The sequence below is a fragment of the Gekko japonicus genome, unplaced genomic scaffold, assembly GCF_001447785.1.
Source record: "Gekko japonicus isolate JY-2015 unplaced genomic scaffold, Gekko_japonicus_V1.1 scaffold805, whole genome shotgun sequence".
NCBI lineage: Eukaryota > Metazoa > Chordata > Lepidosauria > Squamata > Gekkonidae > Gekko > Gekko japonicus.
Window position 1 is genome coordinate 169,933 of NW_015173146.1, and position 13,160 is coordinate 183,092.

At 50.4% G+C, this 13,160-nt stretch overlaps 2 protein-coding genes across 2 annotated transcripts in view; both read left to right on the plus strand.

Annotated features, from left to right (window-relative positions):
* Positions 1 to 644: 644 nt before the first annotated feature.
* LOC107119746 (zinc finger and BTB domain-containing protein 16-like) lies at positions 645 to 2,529 on the plus strand. Its single transcript, XM_015422328.1, has 3 exons — positions 645 to 712; positions 1,084 to 2,406; positions 2,499 to 2,529. The coding sequence occupies exons 2-3, from the start codon at positions 1,160 to 1,162 to the stop codon at positions 2,527 to 2,529; spliced, it is 1,278 nt and encodes a 425-aa protein (XP_015277814.1). The 5' UTR covers positions 645 to 712; positions 1,084 to 1,159.
* Positions 2,530 to 9,201: 6,672 nt separating this feature from the next.
* Positions 9,202 to 13,160, plus strand: part of LOC107119747 (zinc finger and BTB domain-containing protein 16-like) — a 239,183-nt gene continuing 235,224 nt past the window's right edge. Inside the window, exon 1 of the mRNA XM_015422329.1 lies at positions 9,202 to 9,299. Within this exon, the coding sequence (XP_015277815.1) occupies positions 9,202 to 9,299 (98 nt within the window). The remainder of the gene's footprint in view (positions 9,300 to 13,160) is intronic.

Consider the following 13,160-nt stretch of genomic DNA (forward strand, 5'->3'; position numbering starts at 1 on the left):
CTGCACGTGCTGAATCGAGGCCTCTCTGGCTCTCCCCCCGGGCACGGGAGCGGCGCTTTCCTTCAGGCTGGGCTTGGGCGACGACGACGAGCAGCGGGAGAAGAGCCCAGTGTGTGTGTGTGTGGGGGGGGGGGGAGATCCAGGGGGCAAGGTCAGCCCTGCAGAAATGGGGCTCTCCACGGAGCGTTGGGTGTGTGTGTGTGTGAGTGAGTGGCCCCGGCTCCAACAGCCGTTGCATTGACGGCAGAAAACGGGGAGGAGGGAGGGGTCTTCAGAGTCGGGCAGGGAGGGATTGGGGGTCGGAGTATTCGGTATAAAGCTCTGCGGCTGGCGATCGGTCTTCCCTTTGGCACCTTCGCGTGTCAAACTTGCTGGGGAGAAGAAGCTTTTATCCCCTCCAAAAGTTTTTTCCCCCCCCCCCCCCCCCCGGAGTTGAGTGCTGCCATGGCTGGACGGAAGCCTGGTGCGCCTCTGGGGAGGGGGAGGGAGGGAACCAAGCTTCCCCCCCCCCAGCCCGGCCATTTGCCTAGTGGCGGTGTCAGGGCACGCTGGGGTGGGGGAAGGTGGAGCTGCAGACTTTTTTGGAGTTTGGGTGGCCGAATTGGGCTCTTCGGGTGTCTGAATCAGCTCGTAGTCCCTGGCATGCCAGCTGTGTTCTGTATGCCACTCGGCTGCACCCTTGGGAGGTGTGCGCATTGAAAGGGAGGCCTCTGTGAGCTGTGGGTCGGGCCTGGGGCTCTGGTGGGGTGGTTTGCTCTCGGGTGGGGTGGCCTGCCCCTCTTCTGGGCGGCGGTAGGGGGGTCTCAGGCTGCCTTTCCTTTCCCCCTTCCCTCTTCAACATCTCTATGTCAAAGGGCGGTTTGTTGGGCAAAGCCAGATGGGGCATTCTGCCCCCCTCTGTTAACACCCCCCGCCCCCTTTCCCCTGCTTTTTAAAACTATTGTGATTTTTTTAAAAAATTGGCCTCGACTTTTAAAAATAGTCTTTGCTCGGCTTCCTGGGTCCCTCCCGCCAGCTTCCCAGAGATGCCTGGCTCTCGATAGGTGCCTGTTTCAAGGTGTCTTTTCTCTTCCTCTCGTGCAGAGATCTGAGCCGCAAAGACGCCCGCTCCAGCCAGTCCAGCGGCAGGACTCCCTGATGCCTAGACCCTGGGAGCATTATGGATTTGACTAAAATGGGTCTGATACAGCTCCAGAACCCCAGCCACGCCACGGGCCTCCTGCAGAAAGCCAACCAGATGCGCCTGGCGGGGACCTTGTGTGACGTGGTGATCCTGGTGGACAGCCAGGAGTTCCACGCTCACCGGACCGTGTTGGCCTGCACTAGTAAGATGTTTGAGATCCTGTTCCACCGCAACAGTCAGCATTACACCTTGGACTTTCTCTCGCCAAAGACTTTCCAGCAGATCCTGGAGTACGCCTACACTGCCACCTTGCAGGCGAAAGTGGAGGACTTGGATGACCTCCTGTACGCCGCTGAGATCCTGGAGATCGAGTACCTGGAGGAGCAGTGCTTGAAGATCTTGGAGACCATCCAGGCCTCCGAAGACAACGACACTGAGGTCAACATGGCCGACGGCGCCGCCGAAGAGGAGGAGGAGCGGAAGCCCAAATACGTGAAGAATATTCTCATCTCGAAGCATTCCAGTGAAGAGAGCGGCTACTCTAGCCTGGCCAGCCAGGGCTTGACGGGGACGATGGTGGAGCAGAGCCCTTCCGTCTCCACCTCCTTCGGGCTGTCCGCCATGAGTCCCACGAAGGCGGCCGTGGACAGCTTGATGTCCATCGGCCAGTCGTTGCTGCAAGGGGCTCTGCAGCAGAACGCCCTCGAGGACTCCCACGCGGCCAGCGGACGCCGCCCGAGCGTGTCCGAAGTGAAAACCGAAGCCATGCAGGTGGAGGAGACCTTGAGCCACGAGAGCCCCAGGACGGCCGACCTGGGCACTTCCGCCGGGGACAAGGCCGACGACAAGGGTAAGCAGGGACCCGGCACCCCGACCCGCAGCAGCGTCATCACCAGTGCCCGCGAGCTTCACTACACCCGGGACGAGAATGTGGAGCAGCCCCCAGAGGCCATCCCGGGCACGCCGGTCGGGCCAGAGCTGATGGTGTCTCACGGCGAGAAGCCGATGGGCCTCTATTCGGTGCTCCCGAACCACAAAAGTGACTCCATGCTCAGCATCCCCGCCTCCATGGTGCCCGGGCTGCACATGCAGCCAGCCCTTGCCGTCTCCATGGACTTCAGTGCCTACGGGGGCCTCCTGCCCCAGGGCTTCATTCAGAGGGAGCTGTTCAGCAAGCTCGGGGAACTGGCGGTGGGGATCAAGACCGAGGCCCGAGCCCTGGGGGAGCACTGCAGCGTCTGTGGGGCGGAGCTGCCCGACAATGAGACGGTGGAACAACACAGGTACGTGCCTTCTCCACTTGCTCTTGGCCCGACCCCTGGCCTTGCTTTCTTTTTTTTGACTGTGGTCACTTTCATTTGCTGCCTCCCCCCAGTCTCTCAAAGACCTTCTTCCGTATCCGCTAGTCCTCACTGGGCAAAACCCAGGTTTCCTTGTGGTAGGCCTGTTTGTCCCGCAGATATCGCGTCGGGGTGTCGAATTGTACCAAGCACATCTTGGGAAGCTGGTCTTTCAAGTGGGAGACAAAAGCTAGAAAGAGGAGGCCTGGGCTGGTGACCGCAGACTTGAGGGTGGGGGGCTTGTGTGGCATTTGATGCCCAAATGTGTCCACGCGGTCTCCGACGGAGGGAGGGCGGCCAGATGAATTCTTCCCTGGTGATCGGGACTCAGCTGCCGCCTAGAAAACTGCTCCTTTTGGCCTCTCGCTTTTCTGTCAGCTGGGCTCCTGACTGTGAAGGGAAAGGGGGGGCTGTTTTGGAACCCCTCGCAGCATACAGGAGCACATTTCTTCCAAGTCTCAAAGGCTGTCCTGTCAACCTGCGTGCAGGGGTGTGGCTACCCAACCCAGGCCTTGTTTACACCATCAACGTTTGCCAAACAGGCTTCTGTTACCTTCATGACAATTTTCGAAGGAGCACCTCCCGACGAAGGCCTGGTTTCGGGGTGATGCGGGTCAGGCGAATGATCTGGTCCATGGGACTCCGTGCTCACATGGCCATCTCCCGGAGGCATGCCCCGTTGCCTTATGTGGGTAGCGGCCCCATTTCAGCCGAAAGCCATCTGAGTACTGAGTCTCATGGGTGAATTCTTGAGCTGCTGGTTTGGTATCTGTGATTCCACGCTTCACATGTTTACAGTAAATGCACGTGCAGTCTCTGTACAGTGTACACTTGAAGGTTTTTTTTAATAAGTGTGTTCAGTAGTTCTCATTGTTTTCAGTGCACAGCTGGTCTGTAGTGAAACTGCTGGATTGAGTCTAGGAGACCAACAAGATTTTTGGGGGTGTTTGATGAAGGGACTGCTTCGACTCCCGGAAGCTCATTCCCTGACAATCCTATGGGATTTTCAGGTGCTCCTGGACTGGAATCAAGTAATTCTCACATTATGTGTGATGCCTGTATTACCAAACTATCCAGGTACTGGTTCTTGTTTTCACTGGTAATGTTTTCATTGGCTCTTTCTTACAACAAATGAACGGGACCATTGTCTTGATAGGTTTCTCCCCGACGTACAAGCACATGTTTGTGGAGCTATTCTGTTTGGTATTGGGTTGTTGACACTAATGCACTCTTTCTGCTGTGTCGTGAATACCCAGTTTGCATCTCCATCTTCCCGACCTGTTGCTGTGACTCTCGCCCTGGAAAGTGATGCTGCTATTCACTCCGGCGGTCTGCCGATATAGGCCTCTCCCACCCACCCCCTTCCCACAATGAATTCATCAACCTATTCAGCATTTCTGTGGTTCTGTGCAGGGCAGTATGCAGAATTTTGGTTATTCCCCCTGGCATGTCTGAGCATTGTTTTGAACTGCACTGGTTTAATTGAGAGACGTATATAGATTTCTAGTTTTTATTTTTAACCAAAACGTGGTTGTCCGTGTGCGCTCTTTGAGATCGGGCAGCACTCTAAATTATTGGGATGAAAGATCTCCACGTCAGCTTAGCGAAGAAATTATTTCCAGTCCTGAGTGAAATTGGTCTCTGTGCTGTTGTTGTTTTGAACAAACGTCTCCTGGTACCTTTGGGGACAAACTCAGAATAATTCCAGAAAAGCTTTGCCTTGCGACAAACATATCATTTTTTTTTAAATGTGAGTGGTTGCTTTGGGAGTCTGTTTCTAATGGCTTTGCTCGTCTGAGCTAGGAGCGACCAGCCTTGTAAATTGATCTGGGGGATCTTTGGTTCTATCTTGCAGGGGAAAAAGGTCCCCCCCCCCCCCCCCCCCCCGCAGCCAGCTGCTTAACTCTGCCTGCAAGAACTGAAAACCAAAACTACTTCTTGTGTGTCAGCGAGAGCATCGGTTTAGCCGTGTGCAAACATTTGCTTTGGATAGATAGAGTTAAGAAATATTTCTCGTGTGTCTAATACTGTGCAAACATATTACGAGGCAGGCTGCTAATCGTGATTCAACGCAACCGTGTCAGAGATGCCCTGAAGTGTTTTAATGAACCAACACGTTTAATTACGGCAGTGCCGTTGTGCATAGTATACCCAGGCAGCTTGCGTGTGTGCGTGAGACGGAGGATTGTATATTCCGTCAGAAGTCTGATGGCCGGTTTTGACCGGCAGCTTCTAGAAACAATACGTGTGGCTGATGAGCGATGTTCCTTCCGCCCGGATGTAGGCCGGCCTGAATACCCCCTCCCCCGGTATTTTTTTTTAAAAAAAACAAAACAAAACACAATACCGATGTGTTACTCTGGTGGCTGAGTAATTTTTGTTACTGGTTTAAAAATGGAGCACCTCATTGGATTCTCTGGGTTGTTCTGAATCTTGTTCTGCCAAACAGCAGACAGGCGGGCGTGTGCTGCTCTTTGCTCAAGTGTCTCCGGACCTTGCAGCTGGGCAGCTCACACAGCCGAACACTCCTCCACAGCGAGAGCAAAACTCCTTGCTTGCAGAAAGTTAGCATGCCAGGGGGAAGGGCTCTGGCATAGCCCTTTCCCTGATTCGGTAGTTTTCTGCATGCAAATATCTGTCAGATCTGTCTTGGAGAATCATTCCCGTCTCACACTTCAGTAGAGGAAAAGCTGGACTGCCTCTTTTGTTTGTTTGAAAGAATGCGGCACCCCGTTGGGGGTGGGGGTGGAGAGAGTGTCACAGAATCGAAAAAAAAAGTTACCTGATTTGCCTGGAAAGGATTTAGGGGATGTTCAGCCCGACAAGTGCTATGAAAGATTTGCTGAACGCCAGTCAGGTGCCGAGGGTTACACCATCTACAGGAGTGAGCCCACTCCTATAATTCCCCGAGCACTGTAAGGATATGCACAAGATCATATGGCCCTGTTATGTTTGTGAGTTCAGAGACAGATCTGAGTGTGGTGTGGTGTTCTTCCCTCTAAGTGTGCCTAGGTTGGTGCCTTTTAAAGAGATAAAAGAGTCCCAGTTAGAATCCTACTCCCATGTATTCAGAGGGGCAGGGTGTGTGGTCATTTGGGTGACTTTTTCCACATGTGGTGGTCTTGCCCCAATCCTTCTGTCCTTTTGAAAACAGGTTCATCTACATATTTATTTTAATTATGGGTGTAAAATTAAATTTTCTACCTGATATCTTCTTGTTAGAATATCAAAATCCCCTCACAGGCAGTGTTCCCTCTAAGCTGAGTTAGTGTGAACAAGCTCACAGATTTTTGGCCTCTGGCTCACACATTTTCATGGCTCCAGAGCAAACTAATTTATGCAGTAGCCAAACTGCTCACTCACAACCAGTGTTCCCTCTAAGCTGAGTCAGTGTGAGCTAGCTCACAGTTTTTTAGCCTCTGGCTCATGCATTTTTGTCTCGGCTCGGGAAGGAGGGCTTCAGAGCCAACTAATTTATGCAGCAGCCAAATCTCCTGCTCACAACTTTAATGCCAATAGCTCACAAAGGAGAATTTTTGCTCACAGGGCTCCATAGCTTAGAGGGAACATTGCTCACAACTTTAATGCCAGTAGCTCACAAAGTAGAATTTTTGCTCGCAGGACTCCACAGCTTAGAGTCAGCATTGCTCACAGGTAACAAAAAAACATAATGAGTTAATTTCCATTTTACTTTCCACAGCGAGAAATACTGTTGCTGCTTACTGGAAAAAATCCTTTGCCACCCCACATTGATTCTTGGTTTAATCATATATGGTCTTATTTTATGATGGCGCGGATTACTGTTGGCACTATCCAATCATACTAAGAGAAAGTCCACGATAGTTTTGTGGCAACTTGGTTCCCACTGATCCAATTTGTGCTTGGACAGGATATTGCTTTGAATAATCCAGTTGACAAAGATGTGATTCCCCCCCCCTAATCTTGGCTTAACCCTGTATTTTCTTTCCTTCTTTTTTTTTTGGTTAAAATTTGGAGGTTCCGATGATGTGCTTACACTTGTGTAATGAATTTATATGCATTGCCAAATAAAACGGGGGGGGGAGTGTATTCAGAGGGGCTTATTCCTAGAAAAGCTTTTTTAGGATTAGAACAAAATTTGAGTCCAGCGGCACCTTTAAGGCCAACAAAGTTTTATTCAGGGTGTGAGCTTTCATGTCAAACGATGACGATGACATTTAAGTGAGATAGCTCCAGAGGGCAGACAAGTAGATCTGAATCCAGCAGTGCCTTAGAGACAAGAAGATTTTTAGGCTTTCGAGAGTCAACACTCCCTTTGTCGCTTAAGTGAGATGGAAGGTGAACAAGAATGCGGGACTGCTCGAGCCATTTTTGAGTTGGCCTTAACCCAAAGAGACCAGGTATCGATCCCTTTTAAAAGCAAGTGTGTGAAGGCTGTCTCCGGTCAGAACAACCGGTCTCCAGATGATGCCTGGAGGGCAGAGAAGAATGAATTTTATTCCTTTATTTTGACGTTTCTCTTTGAGCTGCATTTCACTCCTCTTTCATTCCGGATGAATTCTGGATTTGGAGACGGAGAAGGGATGGTTTGCCGCCACTTCGAGTTCACCTGTGTCTCTGCCCGCCATTACATTACTGACGCTCTTGTGTGCAGCGATAACACACTGCAACTAAGCAGTCTGGGTGGCAGATGAAGCGCGATGGGGTCCAGATTCATTGTGTGCTGTGCTTTGCCGATGAGGACATGCAGTCTGTGTGTTGTTGAAACCTTGCAGCAAAATAATCTTGACGTGGCTGTCCCTTAAGTAGCATCCAGACCACTTTTTTTTGCTGTGTTTTATCAATGGGAAAGTGCACCCCGGTGCCCGTGGCAAAGGGCAGGAGACCTGGGGCACTGTACGCTGTTGAACAATTTTGGAAATGAAAGGGCACTGCCATGCTGGCTTCCTAAGGCATTGGGTCAGAAACTTGGCAAGACAAGACCATGTGGTTCAACACTCCAAAATTCAGGGAGAAAGTTGGATGCATCTTGGCAGCCTCCCCTAGCCGCTCTGTTTTGTTATCCTCTCAGGCATGCGTCTGGTGAAAAGTATTGAGCTTTTGTCATGCCTTGGGAAACCTCTCTGGGGGCAAAGCAGGAAAGAAATGTTTTAAAGAATTGATTAGTGGAAAGCTGTGTGTCTTGTGGTGGGCAGGCATTAAGTGGGATGCGCCAGCTGTCGGTCTAGCCCAGGGGTGGCCAAACTGTGGCTCAGGAGCCACATGCGGCTCTTTCACACATATTGTGCGGCTCCCGCTACAGTAGCTGGGGATGCAAAGGGGAGGCATGCCTCCCCAATTGGTCTTCCCTTCCCCAGTCAGTGCAGAGACAGAAAGCAACTTGAACTTTAAATGCATTCTCAAAGGCCCCCCCCCCCCAACCCGTTGGAGAAGGCATTTGTCTCTTTAAATCCCTTCTCCAAGCCAGTGTGTGTGTGGGAGGGGGGGCTTGGAGGACACATTTAATGTTAAAGTTCCTTTCTTTTCACCTCTCCCTCCCTCCTCTATCTTTTTGCTTTCTTTCCACTTTCTTTCCACCTTTCTTCCTCTCTCTCTTTCTCCCCTCCCCCCCCATCTAAAGTTATCAATTTAATATTAATAAAAGCAAATTTGCATTTTTTCAATTAAAACATGCGTGTAATATTTGTTCATGTCTTGCGGCTCTCAAACATCTGACGTTTATTCTATGTGGCTCTTACGTTGAGCAAGTTTGGCCACCCCTGGTCTAGGGTGTCCTTGGGCCAATGGCTATTTCTCAGGCTCTGTTTCTCCCCAGAACAATGGGAATACTCTCGGCTGACTTTATTGGGTGGTTTGGGAAGCAAGAGAGAATGGCACGCACACACACCGGAGGCTGCAGAAAGGTAGTCATGTGAGTCTGTCGTAGCAGAACGATAGCTGGCATGGCATAGTGGCTTGGGTGTCAGAAGAGGATTCCGAGAGACCCGGGTTTGAATCTCACTTCCACTGTAGAAGCTCGCTGGGTGACCTTGGGCCGGTCACATTCTCTCAGCTGAACTTGCCTTGCAGGGTGGTGGTTGTGAGAAAACTAAGTAGGGGAGAACAATGTTCTTAAGCCGCTTTGAGTCCCCATCCAGGAGGAAAGCGGGATATAAATCCATAAATGCAAATGCCTGCATGCAACGGGAAACAGACCCAGAATACTGAATGGTGTTTTGCGTGTCTCAAGTTTTGCAGGAATTGTGAATCATATTCTGGCTACTGCAGAGTTGCGGCGCAACGTGTGATCTTGAACTTTCAGTGTGGCTGCTAATCCCACACAATCTCTCAGTGCGGAGGGATAAACTCTGACCCACGCTTGCTGCGGTGCTCAGTCTAGCCAGGAGTGCAACAGGGTGGAGATTGTGTGGGAATTTTTTTAGCACTGAACCAGTTAGATCTTGGCAAAGTTGATCGACAGTCTTTGCATTGCAGCCGTTTTTTTGTCCAATTAGAATTTCCCCTGATTGTTCCAAATTATGAGTATGAAAGTAGAAACTTGAATAGCGTTTTTTTAATGGCTGTCATGTTTTCTCCCTTGACAGACATGAAGCAACACCTGTGGCAATCAAAAATAAGTAATTCTGGTATTTTTAATGCATTATAGTTACTTTTCTTGAGGGGAGAAAAGTTGGCTCTGGGAGATAAGCCCACAGACGTGGCCTGTCTAAGAAATGGCCTGGCTTACCATTGGTGGGCACAGTCTAGCACTAATTCATCATGGCCGAGGCGGATGGAAACAAAGGGGGCGGTGACTGTCTGGAGCCCCACATGCCTGAGTGGGCCCCAGACCTGGCCTTGGCACACAGCCAGGTGAGGTGGGCAAGCAACGGCAGAGGGCTAAGGAGGTGAGAACTACAGTTCCGCTTCAGGGAGGATGCGTTTGCATATGTGCTTGTTTATATCCTGTTTTTCTCCCTGGTTGGGGCTCGAGCAGCTTTTAGAACATTGTTCTCCCTGCCTCCATTTCACCCCACAACAACCCTGCGAGGTAGGCCAGGCTGAGAGTTTGTGAGGGACCCCAGGTCACCCAGTGAGCTTCCACAATGCAAGCGGAGCTTCAGACCTAGGGTCCTTGTCAGTTTGGTGTAGTGGTTAAGTGCGTGGACTCTAATCTGGGAGAACCGGGTTTGTTTCCCCGCTCCTCCACTTGCACCTGGCTGGATGACCTTGGGCAAGCCGTAGCTCTATTAAGAGCTGTTCTTGAAAGAGAGCAGTTTCTGTCAAGAGCTCTCTCAGCCCCACCTACCTCACAGGGTGTCTGTTGTGGGGAGAGGAAGGGAAAGGAGTTTGTGAGCTGCTCTGAGACACCTTTGGGTAGTGAAGGGCTGGGTATAAATGCAATCCTTCCTCTTCTTGTCTGCCCCTTCATCCACGGCACCACGCTGGTGGCTCTCTTTCACCATTGTCAACATTCCTCTGGATCAGTAGTTCCCTGTAAATGAGGAACTAGCACAGCTGGACTGGTACCTCTCTCTCTGTGAAAGGGTATTTGTTTTTGTTTTTTTAAATATGGGATACCAGTGTTCCCTCTAAGCTGAGTTAGTGTGAGCTAGCTCACAGTTTTTTCGCCTCTGGCGCACACATTTTTGTCTTAGCTCAGGAAGGATGGCTTCAGACAAACTAATTGATGCAGTAGCCAAATCGCTGGCTCACAACTTTAATGCCAGTAGCTCACAAAGTAGAATTTTTGCTCACAAGACTCCACAGCTTAGAGGGAGCATTGGTGGGAACCCATTAGATATGTGGCCAGTGTCGCAGCTACCCGCAGTGGGACAGCCCATTCTGCCTCAGCATTCTTCGGTCTGAGCAGCTAACCTTTGATGCATTTGGCCCTGTGTAATTAAACCCTACCCCACCCCCAGTGCGCAGTGTGCCCAGGCTCCTGAACCACAGTCAACAATGGTCAGTGGACTCCTGGGTGAAACCAAAGGTTCTGCAACCCAGATATCAATTGCTGTAAAAGGTCGAAGCATCAAAATATAGTTGCAGGGCTTAATTCTGTCGCCCTCTGATCCAAAGGACTTCCTGGTGAAATGACACATGGATAGAAATTATCAGAGTAATCTGTGTTCTAGTAAACTTTAGAAACTTGGTGAGTGTTCGCATTGACTGGTAATTCTCAGCATCCTCAGAAGCGAATGGAAATGATGCTTGTGACCTGATTTCGTCTTCATTGGCCTGAAAATATTGCCATTGATGAAGCAATGCTGGTACATGTATCAAGCACCTTAGGTGAATAAAAGGTATGACGTGGCTTTCGTTTGGGGAACGTTTATGTGATGTTTGTGAATCAGTCTCGGGACTGTCCCAATCCCTCCCATTAATGGGCCAGCGTTTTCCTCCTTTCCATAACTTACTGGTAAATGTTAACTTTATTTCTCAACGGTGGCGGAGGAATGCCAGGAACTGAGAAGAAATTAGTGGAAAACGTGGTGAGGATTTAATTTGGGCTTCAGCCATAGGTGGATGATCGTTTTTGACACTTCACACTGGCCTTAGAAAAATGACATTTGGCATTATTGGTAAATGTCAATGCTAACTGGTATTTACTGTATGCAAGATGTGGTTTCTAAGGCTGTGGAGGGCAGAGCACAAGCTTGGTGGGGTGAATGAAAGAGAGCGAGGGACAGGCTTTATTTTCCTAGGGATGTTGCAGGGAGAGATCTTGAGAGTGGAGGCCTTCGTCTCTGCGGAAGCTTTCTTGTCCACCGTTTTTTGTCTTTTGAAATGAGAGCTGGTATTCTTGACCTTCCGCAAAGCAAAAAGCTCTCTGTATTAATACAGGTCTAACATTCCAGCTGAGCTGCGTTTTGATTAAGGGCATCGAAACGCCTAAAGAAGTGCAGTTTTCCCCTCCTCGTTTTAATTTTTTTAAACGGCACTTAAGTTTTTGACTAATTGAGCGTGCATGGAGTTTGCAACTGTACATTTGTTTAAAACAGAAGGTTTCCTTCTAGGTTCAGGAAGTTCATACTTAATCTGATGTCGGTATTGATTTTGGCTTCTAATTGCGCGTTGGGAGGGGTGGGCGGGAAGCCCCGCCGTTCAAACATGCTTAAATACGGCGATATTAATGAGAGAGCTGCCCACCATCCAAGAAGCAGGGACCCAGTCTTTCCCCAAGTTCAGCACTTTGAATTACTTGGGGGAGAATTAAGTCTCTTCTGTTGAAATAAATGGTGCCGGATTCGTGGGCAGTTACTCCTTTGGTCCACTCACCTCCACTCCTTGTTTCAAAGTTAATTTAACTCTCTCTCTCTTTTTTGGTACTGCATAAATGCCATCTGGTCATGTTGCCTGGGTATCGATCCTCGTTCAGTGGATGAGATGAGTGCAGCTGTCACTGACCTGTTGCACTTTTGGTGCTTTTTCGACAGCCGCGTTAATCGTGATGTGTTTTCTGCACTTTGGAATTCTCTGCAGCCTGAAATTCCCCATTTCTCTCTTCCCTTTCTCCTACCCCTCTTTTCTCCCCCCCCCTGCCCTGGTCCTGACAATGATTACTTCCAGAGTTACCAGGCCAGCTTTGGGGTCTCTTGTTTCTTGCCGATGGACCTTATTAGTGGCACCTGGCATCGTAACCCGTTAATGGAAACCAGCGTTCTCCCACTCCGCGGTCACTGACAAGTAGCTCTGTCAATCGGGCCTCGCCATGCGAGGAAGTTCTTATTAGCTTTATGGCCGAGAGAACTCGCCTCGTTCAGGAAATGAATGCTGCCGCTGAGGTCCCTCGCTCTGACCCCGATCATGTAACCTGGGAGCAGCAGCGGAGACCCCTCCTCAGGAAGTTTGGCAGCCGTGTAGGGGAGGAGGGGGGCTCTCTGGTTCTTGTCACTGGGGAAAGAGGGAGCGCATTGTGGAGGGGAACGGCCCTGAACTCTGTGGTTTTCCTTAACTGTTACCATGCGTGGAATGTGGGAAGGGTGCTGGCGGATATCTGGGGTCCCCTTCGTCAGGCAACACTCTCGGCCCATCGAGAGGAATCCAAGGTCCATCTAGCTGCTGGTTGCTTCTGTTTGATCTCTGAGCCACTTTCTCGAAAGAGTGCTTTCCTCATTTAAGGTTGCCAACCTCCAGGCGTCACCTGGAGATCTCCCACGATTAGAATTGCTCTCCGTATGGCCACGATCAGTTCCCCTGGAGAAAAATGGCTGCTTTGGAGGGTGGACTCTGTGTGGGCGTGTACCCTGCTGAGCTGCCTCCCCCAGGCTCTGCCTCCAAAATCTCCAGGAATTTCCCAACCCAGAGCTGGCATCCCTACTCATCTTGGGGATTTCATCCCAGCTCTTGTACCTGGGAGCCTCAGTGTGCACTCCCCGACAGAGTTATTCCGGTTTGAGTCCACTGAAATTGAGGGGTTTAGATCAGAGCAACTCTCTTTAGGGCAGTCAAACCAGGGGTCATTTCGTAGAAAAAGGTGCAGGAGTTCATAACTCATTGGCATAACTTATTTGCATATGCCACACCCCCTGACATCACCGGAAGTGTGTCAGAAGACAACACCCACCGCTCAGGCTCCACTGGACTGTTTGGGATTGCTAGCTATTGGGGGGGGGAACATGCAGATCTGTCCTCGCAGAGGAGGGAGAGCTTGGACCTGAATAAAACTTGGTCTTGAAGGTGCCACTGGACTGTTTGGACTGGGGGGGGGGGGAAGCTCTGCAACTTACCTGGCT